The 16484-nt window shown below is 39.8% G+C and overlaps 2 protein-coding genes across 2 annotated transcripts; one reads left to right on the top strand and one right to left on the bottom strand.

The window, feature by feature from the left end:
* Positions 1 to 2649: 2649 nt before the first annotated feature.
* On the top strand, positions 2650 to 8356 carry LOC148351733 (NPC intracellular cholesterol transporter 2-like). Its single transcript, XM_088354055.1, has 5 exons — positions 2650 to 2800; positions 3009 to 3108; positions 4318 to 4425; positions 4509 to 4681; positions 8165 to 8356. The coding sequence occupies exons 1-5, from the start codon at positions 2738 to 2740 to the stop codon at positions 8246 to 8248; spliced, it is 528 nt and encodes a 175-aa protein (XP_088210181.1). The 5' UTR covers positions 2650 to 2737; the 3' UTR covers positions 8249 to 8356.
* A 1378-nt stretch (positions 8357 to 9734) lies between these two features.
* Positions 9735 to 16467, bottom strand: gskip (gsk3b interacting protein). The gene is made up of 3 exons (XM_088354056.1): positions 16217 to 16467; positions 13554 to 13799; positions 9735 to 11301 (listed from the first exon to the last, which is right to left on the bottom strand). The coding sequence occupies exons 2-3, from the start codon at positions 13794 to 13796 to the stop codon at positions 11143 to 11145; spliced, it is 402 nt and encodes a 133-aa protein (XP_088210182.1). The 5' UTR covers positions 13797 to 13799; positions 16217 to 16467; the 3' UTR covers positions 9735 to 11142.
* Positions 16468 to 16484: the final 17 nt, after the last annotated feature.

Here is a 16484-nt window from a genome sequence, read left to right as displayed (position 1 = left end):
ATATGGAATTTCCACATTTGATTATTTATTTGGTTAGTTATTTAGTAGAAAGGAGTGGAGAGGTGTTGTGAAAGCATAGTGGGATTGTGGACGCGTTCTTAACGATGGGCTCGGCACCCATATGATGCGGCAGGGGTAAACCAGTGAAAGCTGTCGGGCCCTGCTGTTGGACAAAAGAGTGTGTTGTGTCACCCTGACCCGAGTGACATGGCTGCTTTCTGGTGTCCCATTTCATCTGGAGGGACGAAAGCATGACCGGCTTGGGTGCCGAAGTGCCTAACTTGTTTGGGTGTTTGGGCAATTGGGTTGGCCATGGTCAAAACATTTGTGTGTGTTTTTTTGCTATTTATTTCCATTTTATTTTCTTTTTTATTGTATGTGTGCGTCTTGCTGTCGGTCACCCCTCTTGAGGGATATGACCAGGCCAGATAGATAGATACAGGGAGTGCAGAATTATTAGGCAAATGAGTATTTTGACCACATCATCCTCTTTATGCATGTTGTCTTACTCCAAGCTGTATAGGCTCGAAAGCCTACTACCAATTAAGCATATCAGGTGATGTGCATCTCTGTAATGAGAAGGGGTGTGGTCTAATGACATCAACACCGTAATGAGAAGGGGTGTGGTCTAATGACATCAACACCCTATATCAGGTGTGCATAATTATTAGGCAACTTCCTTTCCTTTGGCAAAATGGGTCAGAAGAGGGACTTGACAGGCTCTGAAAAGTCAAAAATAGTGAGATATCTTGCAGAGGGATGCAGCACTCTTAAAATTGCCAAGCTTCTGAAGCGTGATCATCGAACAATCAAGCGTTACATTCAAAATAGTCAACAGGGTCGCAAGAAGCGTGTAGAAAAACCAAGGCGCAAAATAACTGCCCGTGAACTGAGAAAAGTCAAGCGTACAGCTGCCAAGATGCCACTTGCCACCAGTTTTGCCATATTTCAGAGCTGCAACATCACTGGAGTGCCCAAAAGCACAAGGTGTACAATACTCAGAGACATGGCCAAGGTAAGAAAGGCTGAAAAACGACCACCACTGAACAAGACACACAAGCTGAAACGTCAAGACTGGGCCAAGAAAAATCTCAAGACGGATTTTTCTAAGGTTTTATGGACTGATGAAATGAGAGTGAGTCTTGATGGGCCAGATGGATGGGCCCGTGGCTGGATCGGTAAAGGGCAGAGAGCTCCAGTCCGCCTCAGACGCCAGCAAGGTGGAGGTGGGGTACTGGTATGGGCTGGTATCATCAAAGATGAGCTTGTGGGGCCTTTTCGGGTTGAGGATGGACTCAAGCTCAACTCCCAGTCCTACTGCCAGTTACTGGAAGACACCTTCTTCAAGCAGTGGTACAGGAAGAAGTCCGCATCCTTCAAGAAAAACATGATTTTCATGCAGGACAACGCTCCATCACACGCATCCAAGTACTCCACAGCGTGGCTGGCAAGAAAGGGTCTAAAAGAAGAAAAACTAATGACATGGCCTCCTTGTTCACCTGATCTGAACCCCATAGAGAACCTGTGGTCCCTCATCAAATGTGAGATTTACAAGGAGGGAAAACAGTACACCTCTCTGAACAGTGTCTGGGAGGCTGTGGTTGCTGCTGCACGCAATGTTGATCGTGAACAGATCAAAGCACTGACAGAATCCATGGATGGCAGGCTTTTGAGTGTCCTTGCAAAGAAAGGTGGCTATATTGGTCACTGATTTGTTTTTGTTTTGTTTTTGAATGTCAGAAATGTATATTTGTGAATGTTGAGCTGTTATATTGGTTTCCCTGATGAAAATAAATAATTGAAATGGGTATACATTTGTTTTTTGTTAAGTCGCCTAATAATTATGCACAGTAATAGTCACCTGCACACACTAATATCCTCCTAAAATAGCTAAAACTAAAAAAGCCCCACTCCAACTTCCAAAATATTCAGCTTTGATATTAATGAGACTTTTGGGTTCATTAAGAACATGGTTGTTGTTCAATAATAAAATTAATCCTCAAAAATACAACTTGCCTAATAATTCTGCACTCCCTGTAGATAGTTATTTAGTGCCTGAACTTGGAATGTTTGTATGGGGAATGTAAGATATTCATTTTAAACTGTCAAGTCAAGTCATTTTTATTTGTATAGCCCTAAATCACAAGGGCTTTACAGATTATTACACTATATTACACAGACTATTACACTATATTACACAGACTATTTTTCAGCCGACGAGAAGAGTAGGTTATTCATATGCTATGGAGTAGAAGTGAGTTTTAAGTTTAGATTTAAACATTTCCACTGAGGTTGAAGATCGGATCTCAGGGGGAAGAGCATTCCACACTAAAAACAAAACGATTCAACAGGATCTTAGTCGGCAGTTCGTCTCTTCACCGTTGTTTTCTCTATCTATTCGATTTCGCAATCGTTTAATTGAGCCATTTCCTACAGTCTTTGAATGCAGCAGTGCTGTCACACGTTTAAACGATTGGTTCGTGAAAATGCCAATCAATAAATTGTATTTTCTTTTCAGGTTTAGTTGTCAGGCACAACTGGTCCAAGTTATTTTTTTACAATTTCAATAGTAACGAAATATTAAACCAACGTGATCACCCTTTTTGAATAATACATGTGTTTTATTGGGTTGTTTTCTTTGTGTTCTCACATTCCATGAAAAAGTTGTCCTTGCAGATAAAATGTCGGGCTAAAATTTAGAGGGCGGGCCTTCAGTCTCGTGATATGAGGAAATAAAATGTGCTGGGCGCTTGCTTGTTGCTACAATTCACTCCAGAAACCACCGCTTAAATATCCAAAGGTAATTCTTTTGTGTTGATATAATGATTTTTCTTTTAAATTCGATGATTAGGTTTCAGGTAAAACACTTATTCTGCGGAACTGTGATTCTTGATTTAATAAAATGAAATAAAAATATCGTCATTACGCTCCTAGATGATTGGCTGTGTACTAAGAGATTTTTCAAAGTTGTATTTTTGTCTCACTCATGAATTAAAGTTTGCTTTTAGGTCGTCGAAGTTTGCAAAATAATGGATTTGAGGGCTGCAGTGGTCTTTCTTTGCCTAATGGGACTCACCTGTGCTGATCCAGTCAAATATGCCGATTGTGGTGAGTTACAAGTTGTTGTTTTTTTTTTTTTTTTACAAATTACTAATGTTTTCGCTCTAGCGTTATAATTATTAAATGACTCCTTAATTCACAAGCTATATATGGTTGTAAATGGTACGTCTAGGGGGAAAACGATGTTATTACCCAGGCAGTGACATATCCACACGAGGTATAGTGTTCCCTCGCATTTTCGCGGCTTGGTTATTCGCTGATTCATTCTATCGCGGGTTGTTGTCCGGGACCAATTTGTTTCTTTGCATTCCAAAATCCAGTTTAACTTTTTTTTTAAATGTTTAATCTGCTTCTGATTTTTTTAATACAAATGTGCACAAAAAGTAAGAAAAATCATCGTTGATTGAAAGTAGGGATAGCTGAGTACTAATATATCGGTATCTGTTAACGTCTAATTTAATGGCTATTAAATCATTGATGACATAGACCCAAAATAATACAAATTGGTTTTTCAAAAGGTGGTCTCAAACTCGCGCTCCAGGGGCCACTTCTTTCCCCCAGTATTAAGAGGGCCAGGGTGGTAAAAAATAGCTCATTAAAAGTATATATTTTTTTGGTAATAAGAAAAAAACCATGCATATTTTAAAATACTCGTTGGTGGAGGAATTTGTGTTGGATATAACTCGAGGCTCACCTAGAGGGAGCTGACATGATTGTCCGACATCTTGCTGCAACTGCCTTTTTTCTTTCCTCCTTTTCCTTTCTCATTTTTCCTTTTTTTCTTTTGTTGCTTTTCTTTTTTCCTTGTTTCTTGTTTTTATATTTTTCTTTGTCTGTTTTCTTTCTTCTCATTTTCTTCTTCTTTATGACTTGAATGTGCCTTGGATGCTTTTCTTGGTTTTCAGTATTTATTGGAGATACGAGCACCATCTGGGAACAAATTAATCTTGTTTTTATAGGTAGCACTGTCTACCAAAACTTCTTGGGCATTTTTAGGAAAATGTATTTTTAAATTCCACTCGTTGGCATCAATATGGAAATACTGGAGTGTGTAGCTTTATCGACAGGAATTGTGGGAAATGGTTTTTTTTTTTTGGGTCAAATGACTCTTTTGACCCATTTCTTTTTAGAACCTCAGACATTTTGAGCTCTAGAGGGAATGACGTGGCGGGTTAATTTTTGGCCCGCGGGCCATGGATTTGACACATGGGCTTTAAATGATCAAAGCAGCAGTTGAGTGTTTTCTGTTATCTTCAGGCTCGTCTACAGGAAAGGTGATCTCTGTGGACGTTACTCCTTGTCCCTCTATACCTTGCCCGCTACATAAAGGAAAATCTTACAGCGTCAATGTGACTTTTAACAGCGGTGAGTGCTCCCGATTGATTTATTTTTTATTTTTTCCGTGGAACGTCTTCTCTGTGCTTAAATTGGTGTTTGTTTTCGAATAGCTGTGCAAAGCGAAACTAGCAGAGCTGTGGTGCACGGCATTATCGCCGGAGTTTCTGTCCCCTTCCCCATTCCCATTGACGACGGATGCAAGTCGGGAGTCAAGTGTCCCATCATGAAGCAGCAAAGCTATCATTATGTCAACCAACTGCCCGTCAGAACTTTGTATCCTTCGGTAAGCTTACACAAGCTGTGTTTTGAAGTAAAGTCGTTTATTCTTTTGGGGAATTGGCGAGTGCACATAACAGGCATGAGGGGTCGGGAACATTTTTGACCCAAAGAGCCATAAAAGCAAACCTATTTTTGAGGGAGAGATCGTCACCATATATCTATCCATTCATCCGCATCGCTTATCCTCAGTAGGGTTGTGGGGGTGCTGGAGCCCATCCCAGCTATCTTCAGGCAGGGGACAGGGGATGCCCTGGACTGGTTGCTGGCCAGTTGCAGGGCACACAGTCAGACAACGCATTAGCTCGTTCACAGCTAGGAACAATTTAAACAAGCCAATTTACCTGACAAGCAAGTTTTGGGAATGTGGGAGGAACCCCACACAAACACGGGGAGAACATGAAAACTCCACACAGGAAGGTTCGATTTTATGACTTCAGAGCTGTGGTGCACACACACTAACCACTGCGCTGCCGTGCGGCCCCCACACCATATATTTCAGGATAAAACTGCCAAACCTGCTCTACAGACATAAGCTAGTCTTTCAGCACATTTTATCTCTCTATGTGGCGCTGTATGATTTGATAAATAATGCCAGAGCGCGTGTCCCATATTAACAAACTTTAAACTTGTCCCCCTCCAGCAGTTTCTTGAGAACGATGAGGCTCATTTTGACCTTCGTTTTTTTCTCTTAAAATAATGGTTTCAAAACAAGGTGCAAGCAAAGTTGTTTTATATAGAAAAAAAAATGTCAAAATATCACACACGATCACACTTTTTACCAACATTGTACTTTCACTAAAAAGATTGACTTGACGTTTGCAAATTATTTGACTGTAACTTAAGAGCTATCAAAGTAAAATATTTTCTGCTTTTTTTTTTTTGAGTTTTTTTATTTTTGTTTCCTTCTTCCTAGCTTTTTACTGTTTTTCTTGCCTTCTTTAGTTTTCCTTTTTATTTGTTACTTCCTTTTCTCTTTTTACCCTGCTTCGTAATTTTTCCCGTTTATTTTTCTCCTTTTTCCATTTTTTCATTTTTGCCTTATTCCCTTTTTAAAATCATTTTGTGACTAATGTTGCATAATATTTGGTGATATATAAAAGCAAGGGTTGCGCGGAGGTCCCGGCTTCACGTTCAGCTACTGCAGCCTCCCGTGTGGAGTTTGCACGTTATCCCCATCCCCAAAACATGCATGTCATGTTAATTAGCCAGTCCAAATTGTCCTTAGGTGTGAATGAGCGAGCGAGCGAGTGAGTTGTCTGTCTCTGCCCTGCGACTGGCTGGCAACCAGTTCAGGGTGTCCCATGCTAACTGTCAGACTCCAGCAACCTTACTGAGGATAAGCGGTGCAGGTAATGGATGGATGAATGGATGAGAGCAACAAAAACAATCTGAAGATTTAGTGAGCTGACGTATTCATGTAGAAAATGGAGCTCGCGTTTAAAAAGTTTTTTTTTTTTTTTTTTTAAATTTTTATCTTTTTAAACGCGATCTCCATTCCCCGCCGCCTCTGTAGTCCCCCTTTCACTTGGCGCAAGAGCTTGAGTGCCCTTGTACCTTGCTTTTTATTCCATTTCGTGTTGACATGGACTTCGAAATACCACGCTTAAAACACGATGTTTTTGCCTGCATGCACCAAAATTCTGGCCAAATTTGCTAGTTTATTATTTTTGCAATTTCATGCCCTGTTTTTTATGCACAAGATAGACTTTATATTGTGCACTGGGAAGGTCTGACCATTGCGCATGCGCGCTGCCGAGAAGGAATAGAATAGAATATGCCTTTATTGTCATTGTTACAACATGGGATAGTCCACTGCCTATGTATGTTAGTTTATAATTTTGAACATGGTATTCTTTTTTTTTTTTTTTTTTTTTTAAATCAACCACAATTATTGCAGAAATCTTGATTTTTGGGGGGGAAGGACATATTTCCCGTCCTTACGTTTACAATTATACATTGTGTCATCAGTTACGGTGAAGAAAATAAGTATTTGATCACCCTCTATTATACTATTTCTCCCACTTGGAAATAATAGAGGGGTCTGAAATGTTCATCTTGGGTGCATGTCCACTGTGAAAAAGATAGACTGAAAAGAAAAATCCAGAAATCACAATGCATAATTTTAACGATTGTTTTGTGTGATTATAGCTGCAAATAAGTATTTGAACACCTGAGAAAATGAATGTTAATATTTGGTACAGTACACTTTGCTGTTAGAGTTTAAACGTTTCCTGTAGTCTTTCACCAGGTTTGCACACACAGCAGGAGAGATCTTGGCCCACTCCTCCACACAGATCTTCTCTAGATCAGTCAGGTTTCTGGGCTGTCGCTGAGAAACACTGAGTTTGAGCTCCCTCCAAAGATTTCGATTGGGTTCAGGCCTGGAGACTGGCTGGGCCATTCTTCTTCCTCCAAACAAGCTTAGTGGAATTATGACCAAAAGGTTCTATTTTGGTCTCATCTGACCAGATTTTCTCCCATGACTCCTCTATATCATCCAAATAGTCATAATGAAAATTAAGACGGGCCTTAACATGTGCTGGTTTAAGCAGGGGAACCTTCCCTGCCATGCATGATTTCAAATCATGACGTTTTAGTGTATTAACTACAGTAACCTTCGAAACGGTGGTCCCAGCTCATTCCTGGTACTTGACCAACTCCTGTCGTGTAGTTCCGGGCTAATTCCTCACTTTTCTTGGAATCATTGAGACCCATGAGGTGATTGCTTGCACGGGGCTCCACCCTGATTGAGATTGACCGTCATGTTTAGCTTCTTCCATTTTCTAAGGATTGCTCCAACAGGGGACATTTTTTCACCAAGCTGCTTGGCAATTGCTCTGTAGCCCTTTCCAGCCTTGTGGAGGTGTACAATTTTTTTCTCTGGTGTCTTTAAACTGCTCTTTGGTCTTCACCATGTTACAAGTTATTCTTACTGATAGTATGGGGTGGACAGGTGTCTTCATGCAGCTAACTACCTTAAACTGGTGCATCTAAATCGGAAAGATACATGGAGTACAGGTGGACTTCTAATGGACGGACTAACTAGTCTTTCAGGGTCAGAATTCTAGATACTACACAGGTGTTCAATTACTTATTTGCAGCTATATAACACAAATAAAAGAATCATGCATTGTGAGTTGAGTTTTTTTTCTTTTTAGTTTATCTCTCTCAAAGTGGACATGCACCTACGATAAAAATTTCAGACCCCTCCATGATTTCTAAGCGGGAGAAATGGCAAAAGAGCAGGGTGTTCAAATACTTATTTTCTTTACCGTATAACTCAAAGTGTAGTAGGGGAATATGCTTGAGAATTTAAACTATGCAATCGTGTCCTAATATTTACCCCTCAGGGGAATGCCTCAATGATAAGCAATTTGACCCAAAATGAACAAATAGTGAACATATTTTATAATCAAAAGCCCAAATCTTGCGTTGACTTCCTTTCAAAAGGGAAACTGTTTCACTTCATTTTTTTTTTAACTTTCAGATCAAGGTGGTAGTGCAGTGGGAACTGCAAGACGACAAGAATCAAGATCTGTTCTGCATTAGGTTTCCTGTTGAGATTATATGAACTGGGTGACCTGCGCGGTTGAGTCTTTTAAGGGAATCATGACTAATACTAAATGTCAATTATCCTACAGTAATTTTCTTATTTTATTAAAAGATGAACATTAAATTTTTTGTTTTGTTTTTTGCCACGTTTGATTGAAAGATACGTTGCAAACTTGAGACGGTTAACATTTGCAACCACTAATTCAGCCGCTACATAAACCCAATGGCTGCTGTGTAGTCCCGATTATCAAACGTTTCTTTTTGTTATGTTATTTCTTACAGCCTATGTGTTAAGAGATTATGAATGTAAAAAAAACTAGACCATTCTGAGGCAATTGTTAGATTTGGTGCGAGATCTGGAAGATGTTAGCATAAAACCGGTAGCATCACGTTGTTAGCATGTTACCGTAAGCATGTAGTAGTTAGCAATAAGGAAATGCCTTCAGGGACAGTATTAAAAATTCACATCCACAGTAATAACATAGCATAATCAATGGGCCCATACATTTTAATGGGTCACCATGGTACTCAGGGAAGTTTCCAGGAATGGTCCAAGTGGGTCACTGTCCCACATGAAACTTTAACCAATATGCAAATGGTGGATGCTAACGAGTGGGTGACTGTAAGCAGTTAGCATTAATCGTTAGCATGTAGCTGTTAGCATTACTAGTTGGCATGTATCCGTTAGCATAGTTTGTTGGTTAACCATTAGCCGTTGGAATTTAGCTCAGCATAATTTTTTTAGCATTTAGCATTAAGCCATTAGCATGGCTTGTCGGCATGTATACATTTGCATAATACGTTAGTATGTAGATGTTAGCATTACTTGGTAACATGTATGTGTTAGCATTAAGCCGTTGGCATTTAGCTGTTATTACGACTCGTTAGCTCATTGTCAACAGTGTTTACAGTAAACATGCCACTGTGCTTAGAGCATTGATGCAATGAGTTAGCATAGCATCAGCCCGTCCCAGTTCATTATTGGGCTGGCTACACCGACTATGTTTACAGCTAGCTTGAGCGAATATTTGGGCTGGCAAAGCAAGCCCAACCCTTGCAGCATTGTTGGCAATGAGTTAGCATAGCATCAGCCAGCCCAACACTTTTCCAGCTGCGCATGTAGCTGTTGGCATCCACCATTTTACCCAATGTTAAATTTAATGTGGGTCAGTGACCCACCCATGCCACCTTTGGAAACTCCCTGGTTACCAAGGTGGCCCATGCATTCCGGATGGGAAAATCTCAAACCCGCTCATTGTTAATAGGGCTTTTTTTTTTTTTTCATTTCCGGGACAACGCAGCACAGTGGTAATGAGTTATACTGTTTGAATCAAGCACATACTAATAAAATAAAGGATGATCTAGATGTTGTGGAGTTATTTTGGAGATGCAGAATTTCACATTAGTTGAGAAACTTCTATTGGTCAACAGCAGTCAGAAACGGGAACATTGTGCTGAATTTGCATTTAAAATGATAAACAATCCACACAAATGAAAAACAAACGTGGGGGAGAAAACTGCCATTTAATGAATTGTGCTCTATTTTAAGGGACAGTCTTATGCAGCACCTCCTAGGGGTGGAAAAAAATATATAAACAGCAAAATAAGCATTATTTTAAAATTCTCGTAGATCTCAAAATTAACATGTATTTTACATAACATTCCCCTTACCTACAAAGAGTGAACTGTCATATGACTGCCATCTTGCTACTGTGGGTACCCAACAGCCTCTGCGGTTGGGTAAAAAAATGAAGTAAAATGTTGCGTTTTGACAACTCTCAGTAGCTTGTATTCTTCCGTGTGCTTTTTTGACATTCGTTTTCAGTTGCCCTACAGGCCTACACCATACCGTGACATTTAGTGGTCAAATAAAACACACTGTCCCTTTAATATCAGGTGTCCAAACTTTCTCTCAACCATATACAAATTGTCATTTAAATTTACAAGGCATACCAAAATCTGTTTTGTAAAACCAACTTTTTATGAGGTTAGTTCAGAAATTGCAAAAACAGTTAGTTTTAAAAGTTGTAAATTGCCATTTAAAGACAAAAAAAACATAGTCCTAAATCAATTACAACTTAAGGATTTTAGGCAAGACAAAAATGTATTGATTAATGAGATTGTTTACAAAACAATACATTTATCCCAACGCCTTTTAAAATTGCCTGGGTCTGTTTATTGTCTCAGAAAACAAACCAATTGGTACACAATATTCACTGATGACTTCATTAAAAACTGTGGTAATATCGGATGTGAAAAAACGGTTAGGCAGACATGGACTACTTGAGAAAATAAAATAATCTGACATTGAATTTGTGACTCGGGCAAATACGTTTAAGAAGATACCAACATAATAATGCATGAAGAAAACCTCATATAAAATATCTTTGGGGAACCATCTGTCCCTTGATCGATGTCTGATGAGTAATAATCGACCAGGCCTTAATATCTAATGTATGCCACTAATATGTTGTCCATCCGTCACAAATGGCCCCCACGCCAAAGTTCGGACACCTCTGCTATAGGTTAACAAACGTTGGTACGATTCCTTTTCTATCTTAGTAAATAAAAGCCCATAAAGAGGTATGTTGTTCTCCTGGAACCAAACGCTTATTACGGCAGAATATTTGTGGATTTAGGAAAAAAGTTGAAAAGATATCAGCCATATTTGTGTCGCAATGAGTACAAAAGAAGGTAAATTCTTGAACGTTGTCGAGATCTGGAATCGTTTCCGATCATTGTGTCAACATCGGAATGTCGCAATAGAGCCCGAGTAGCCGGTCAGGAATGAACTAACAAGGAGCGGACGGATGCTAAAGAGCAAAGCTAAATTGATATAGCAGTGTACTCCTGGTTACAAACCACAAGTGGACATTCCGGAATCATTAGTTTCCAAAGAAAGCCACATCGTTGTCACTGTCCGTTTTGCTTGAGACGTTCCAGCCGCTGAAGTAAAGCGTTCCCGAAGGCTTCCCTGTATCCTGGACTCAGCGTGTCTAGAAGGGAGTAGATGGTCTCGTGGTACCGAGTGCTGAGGTCCTCATCCACTTGGTTAAAAGCATAGCCCACCACCTATTTGGACAGGAGACAAAAACATACCACATTCAATGACATATGCAGACGTCAACCCTTAAATGGCTATGGACCAGGGATGGGAAAATTACGACCCGCATGTAGAGGTTGACGGATTATCGGGCGGGACGATATTTGGCAATTTAACGGGTATCAGTATCTGCATTCATTTATTTGACGGGCCAATTAAACATTTAAAACTGCGTTATTCAGGCTCAGATGCAGCAGAGCCTCACTCTCCCTCTTTCCTGCCTTCTGTCTCGGACGCAACTTACCCCGCGCCTTCTGATTGGATAGGTGACCGGGGGCGGAGCCACTCAAGCTGTCTCGTCTCCGCAGTCGCACACTGCAGACCGGAGCGAGAGTACAGACGTGTATAAGTTAAAAACACAAAAATCCTCCCTGTTAGTTTTGTTGAAATTCTAATTTATTTACTGTAAACTATTTCGGAGCGATATACAAGTTTTATATTAATTAGTAAAAAATATACTTTGTTTCTTTTTGCATTATTAAAAATGTCTCAAGCTATTTTCAAGATTTTACAGCAAATGAATATCTGCTCCAAATATCTGTTAAATGCCTACTCTTAATACCAATAATCTGTATCGGACCTGAAAAAACTTAACGGTCGATCCTTACTCGCAAACCGCATGCGGGCCATCATGATTTTTGATCTGGATTACCAAAAAGAAAATAGAAAATGGTTAAAATAGGTCAAAAAACTACTACATATAAAAAGTTGTGCCTCTCTTGTCCCGTGTGCCTTTATGTGGACTGCGCTCAAGGCCAACATACAAATACCTGACTACTATGCTTTTTTGTAAATTATGTGTTCCTCTTTAAGCACATTTGATCAAATCAGTTGAACAACTCAAAAGGGCCAGGTAGGCGATTTATTTTTTTGGCCTTGACATTTGATTTTTGAGGCAAAACACTTGTGTTTTTTTTGTTTCCCTTAGGTGTCTTCAAATAATTAGCAATCGTTTCAAACGTCTTTGAAGTTATGTGCATCGCAACTGCCAATTACCGTCATGATCGTCCTGTCACCTCTCCAATCATATCTGCATGCTGTCTTTTATTTCCCCCCAGACGCTCATTTTTAATAAGTGTTAAATGTTAACTTGAAACGGATTAAAACATAAAATTAGAATGAGAAGCTTTAACGACACGATCCATTCCATTTGTGGAAGCGTCACTGTAGGTGCGGTCACCAGTCATACAGATGGGAACAGTGTGTGTACTCCCAACAAAGTTCAATATGCAGGGTTGGGTAGGGTTACTTTAACTGGATTACTTTCACTTACTTTTGGATTACTCCAATATCAAATATGAAAGAAACTAAATATGAATAAAATTACTAAATTTTGTGCAGGGTTGGAATACATGGAACAGCAAAAATGATGTTGTAAAGCTGTTTGGATTTATTCGCATTTCTTTTCTGTCGCAATTTATGTTAGTTTTGCCGGAGATCAAAGCCAGGAGAGAAATCTTACCATGTGTTGTGAGTCATAATTTTATTCATATTTAGTTTCTTTTGTCTTTTATTAGCATATTTGGTATTGGAGTAATCCAAAAGTAATTGAAAGTAATCCAGTTAAAGTAACCCTACCCAACCATGTCAATATGGTTTAAGTGTGGCATTTTGGGGGGAAATGTGGGCAATGCGACATAAAGACAAAAATAGTACTTCAAGATTATATTTGTACTTTTTTCATTAGACAGACTGGATTAAAAAGCCTATATGGCCTGCAGGCTGTAGTTTTCCCACCCCTGTTGCAAAGGCTTGATCAGTATATAAAGTAGTTCACGTAATCTGGGCATGAAATTGCAGGTAAAACGCCGGGATCAGATTAAGAAATGCATAAAATATGTGTTAATTACCCTAAACCTTTTCCTTATATCGCCTTGCATGGCTGACTCTGCTATCGGTGTGTGAATGTGAATGGGTAAGTGTGAAGTATGTTTTAAAGTGCTTTGGCAGTCCTCAGCGTCTTATTAAAAGCGCTATGAAAATGTAGTATTTTTACTATTCAAAACCCCATCTAAACTTATAAAGCAGGCGGATCGATTTGTAGTTGCATCTTCCATTTTCGCTTGTAACCGCGGCTGTTTAAAGTCAATTGACCCATGTAGGCCTCTATACTGTATATGTGAGGGATGCATTTTACTGTAATTATAAGTAGAGGTAAGTGTGACACAGCCATCAAGACAACAAAAATATATCAAAAATATATCAAAAAACAAATCCCCACCCTCAGTCCTGCTTCAGTAAGCTCCAGGCAATAATGGTTGCCCTCTCTGGTCTCCACGTTGATATAAGCCACATCAGACGAATTGTTGAGGTTTTTGGATACGTGCATTCGGGCCACAGCAAAAAGGACGTCATTCACGATGGCATCCGCCTCTACTCTCATGTCTTTCACGCCACAAAGCTCCACGCATTCGTCTTCAAACGCGGACACCATGGGGTCCTCGGGCTGGCAGTCTACTTCCATTCCCTGCAGGACAAAAGGGAGACGCAGATAAAACGCTGACTTGCTGCATTGTCATCAAAACATGGAAATTCTCCTGCGCAAGACGGGAACTATGACCTCTTAAACTGTTAGAGTCATCACAATTAAAACAGCGCTGTTGTACTTTTGGTCCTGCATTGTAATTATAAACTTGTGTAAAGGTAAATAAAACTTAAATTTATCTGTCTACGGCACAGATGTCAAAGATTTTCGACGGCCCCTGAGATGATCTTGATTCATTATCCTCCTGTTTTTAAAATGTTTTAAATTTGTTTTTACTGTATGTTACTTCTCCTTGAAGAGAGTGTTGTTTTTGGTTATTTGATTTTTTTTTTTTGTCGCCGTTTTATTTAATTCTACGATAAGAATGGTGAAAGTAAGAAAAGGACTGTTTCAAGTACAGTCTGAATGCCAACCAAAACCCCCCAAAAACATGAAAAAGGAAAAGTGTATTCGAGCAGTTCTAAGAATTTCTCATACTTGCACTCACAACAAAAGGAGCTGCAATAATGATTTCAGCCTAAAGATGGCGTCAGCAAGTAGTATATTTTGAAGATACAGATGCTACCGTTAACCATCTAATTAAGGGGGTTGGGTGGGGATAACCTCCCCTTCCACCCCAAAAATTGCCTAACATTAAAAATAAAAAATAAAAGACTCAATCGTTGTATCAAAGTGGAAGATTCCAGACTAAATTGTTATCTGGGTTATCAATTTAATGACCCTTTTAGAGATTTACCATTAGCTATTTACCTGGATCAGGGGTCTCCAACATAGTGCCCGCTAAAGACAGCCGAGGTGCCTGCGGACTTGTTGGGTCATTGTATTTTCTATGTATATATATATATATATATATATATATATATAAAAAATATATATATATACACACATTTTTTTTTACTGGTTGAGTATTTTACCGTACTTCCAATAAATAACCTGGTAATGCAATAATATCAACCTGGTAATAAAATAAGTTGTTAATTTTAGAAATGTGCATCAAACTGGGTGCCCTTTGCGCTTATTAGTCACAAAAAAGTAGCTCTCAGCTTGAAAAAGATTGGAGACCCCTGATCTACATGGAACCTGAGCAAAAATGTCAATATAATCCATGTTAAAATTACAATTCCCAAAAAAATTCCTTAAATAGTCAGGTAAATTATTTCTCGTGCAAAGATCACAAGTTACTAAATCTATGAGTAAAGTGTTTGGTACAGAAGCAACGATGTTTTTTTATGGAATTGCCTTCCTTCTCTTTGCAGCAAAACTCTACTGGCAGCATGTAGCTTTCAAATTTATTTTGTTTAGAATATGAAGGGGGCAGCACGACGGCGCAGTGGTTAGCGTGTGTGCAGCACAGTTCTAAGGTCTTGGGAACCTCCTGTGTGGGTTCAAATCCAGCTACCGGACTTACAGTGCAGAGTTTGTATGTTCTCCCCGTGCTTGTGTGGGTTTCCTCCCACATTCCAAAGACATGCATTTCAGGTGGATTGGCTGGTCCAAATTGTCCCTAAGTGTGAATGAGCAAGCGAGTAGTCTGTCCCTGTGTGCTCTGCGACTGACTGGCAACCAGTTCAGTGTGTCCCCTGCCCACTGATTGCTGGGATGGGCTCCGGCACCCCCGCGACCCTACTGAGGATAAGCGGTGCAGCTAATGAGATGAGAATATGAAGGACATATGGATGAAGGCCGTTTGACTAAAAGAGTATGTCGTGCTAAAAAGGTGGGAAATAGAATCAATCAGAGGAAGGCCCAAATAAGGTTGGATAGATTGGGTGAAACATGCTCTGGATGAGGTCGATTAATTTAAAGTATGCAAAAGTGCCAGCCAATCGCAGGGCACACAGGGACAGACAACTCATTCACACCTAGGGACAATTTGAACCGGCCAATTCACCTGAAATGCATGTTTTTGGAATGTGGGAGGAAACCGGAGTGCCCGGAGGAAACCCACGCAAGCAAGGGGAGAACATAAACTCTGCACAAGAACTCTGGAGCTGGATTTAAACCCACGCAGGAGGTTCCCATGACATGAACTATGCCGCACAAGCGCTAACCACTGCATTTTCTGAGCCAAAAACGAATGATAAATTTGTACATTTTGATGTATCTTGTGTCTAGCCCATCCAATCTATCTCAACCATTTCAGGGTGCCCACGTCCGACTGCCCGAAGATAGCTTGGATGGGCTACAGCACCCCCGCGACCCTACTGAGGATAAGCGGTGCAGATAATGGATGGATGTTCTTCTATCTAGCCATCAACAAACAACCCCGAGCAGTGTAGGCTAAAAGTATTTTGTTGCATAATCCATAAAGGCAAGACATTTGTTATTACCTAACAAAAAAAATAAACCATGAAAGAAATTTAAGTGAGAAATACAGTTTTAGTGCAAATTTTCCTCACCTTTTTTTACTCTTCCGTAGAAGCTTCCAGAGCCGTCTCTTTTCGCGGGGGCGTGTTAACAAACGAATGAAAACCGTCGAGGCACTACTTAATTGGCGACTAAAAACAGGCTATAACGTTTTATTATCGTTTTTTTCAGTTTTCCAAGTTTTTAAATAACTAACTACGTTTTAAAAACTGGATCTACTAACTAGTGTGCCGAACGCGACAACGCCATGTTATGACGCCACTAATTTAGCCCCGCCCTATCGTGTTTGTTAGATTTAAC

Source organism: Urocampus carinirostris, chromosome 15 (genome assembly GCF_059441175.1).
Source record: "Urocampus carinirostris isolate Australia breed hairy pipefish chromosome 15, RoL_Ucar_1.0, whole genome shotgun sequence".
NCBI classification, from domain to species: domain Eukaryota; kingdom Metazoa; phylum Chordata; class Actinopteri; order Syngnathiformes; family Syngnathidae; genus Urocampus; species Urocampus carinirostris.
This window is presented reverse-complemented; position numbering and strand designations above follow the sequence as displayed.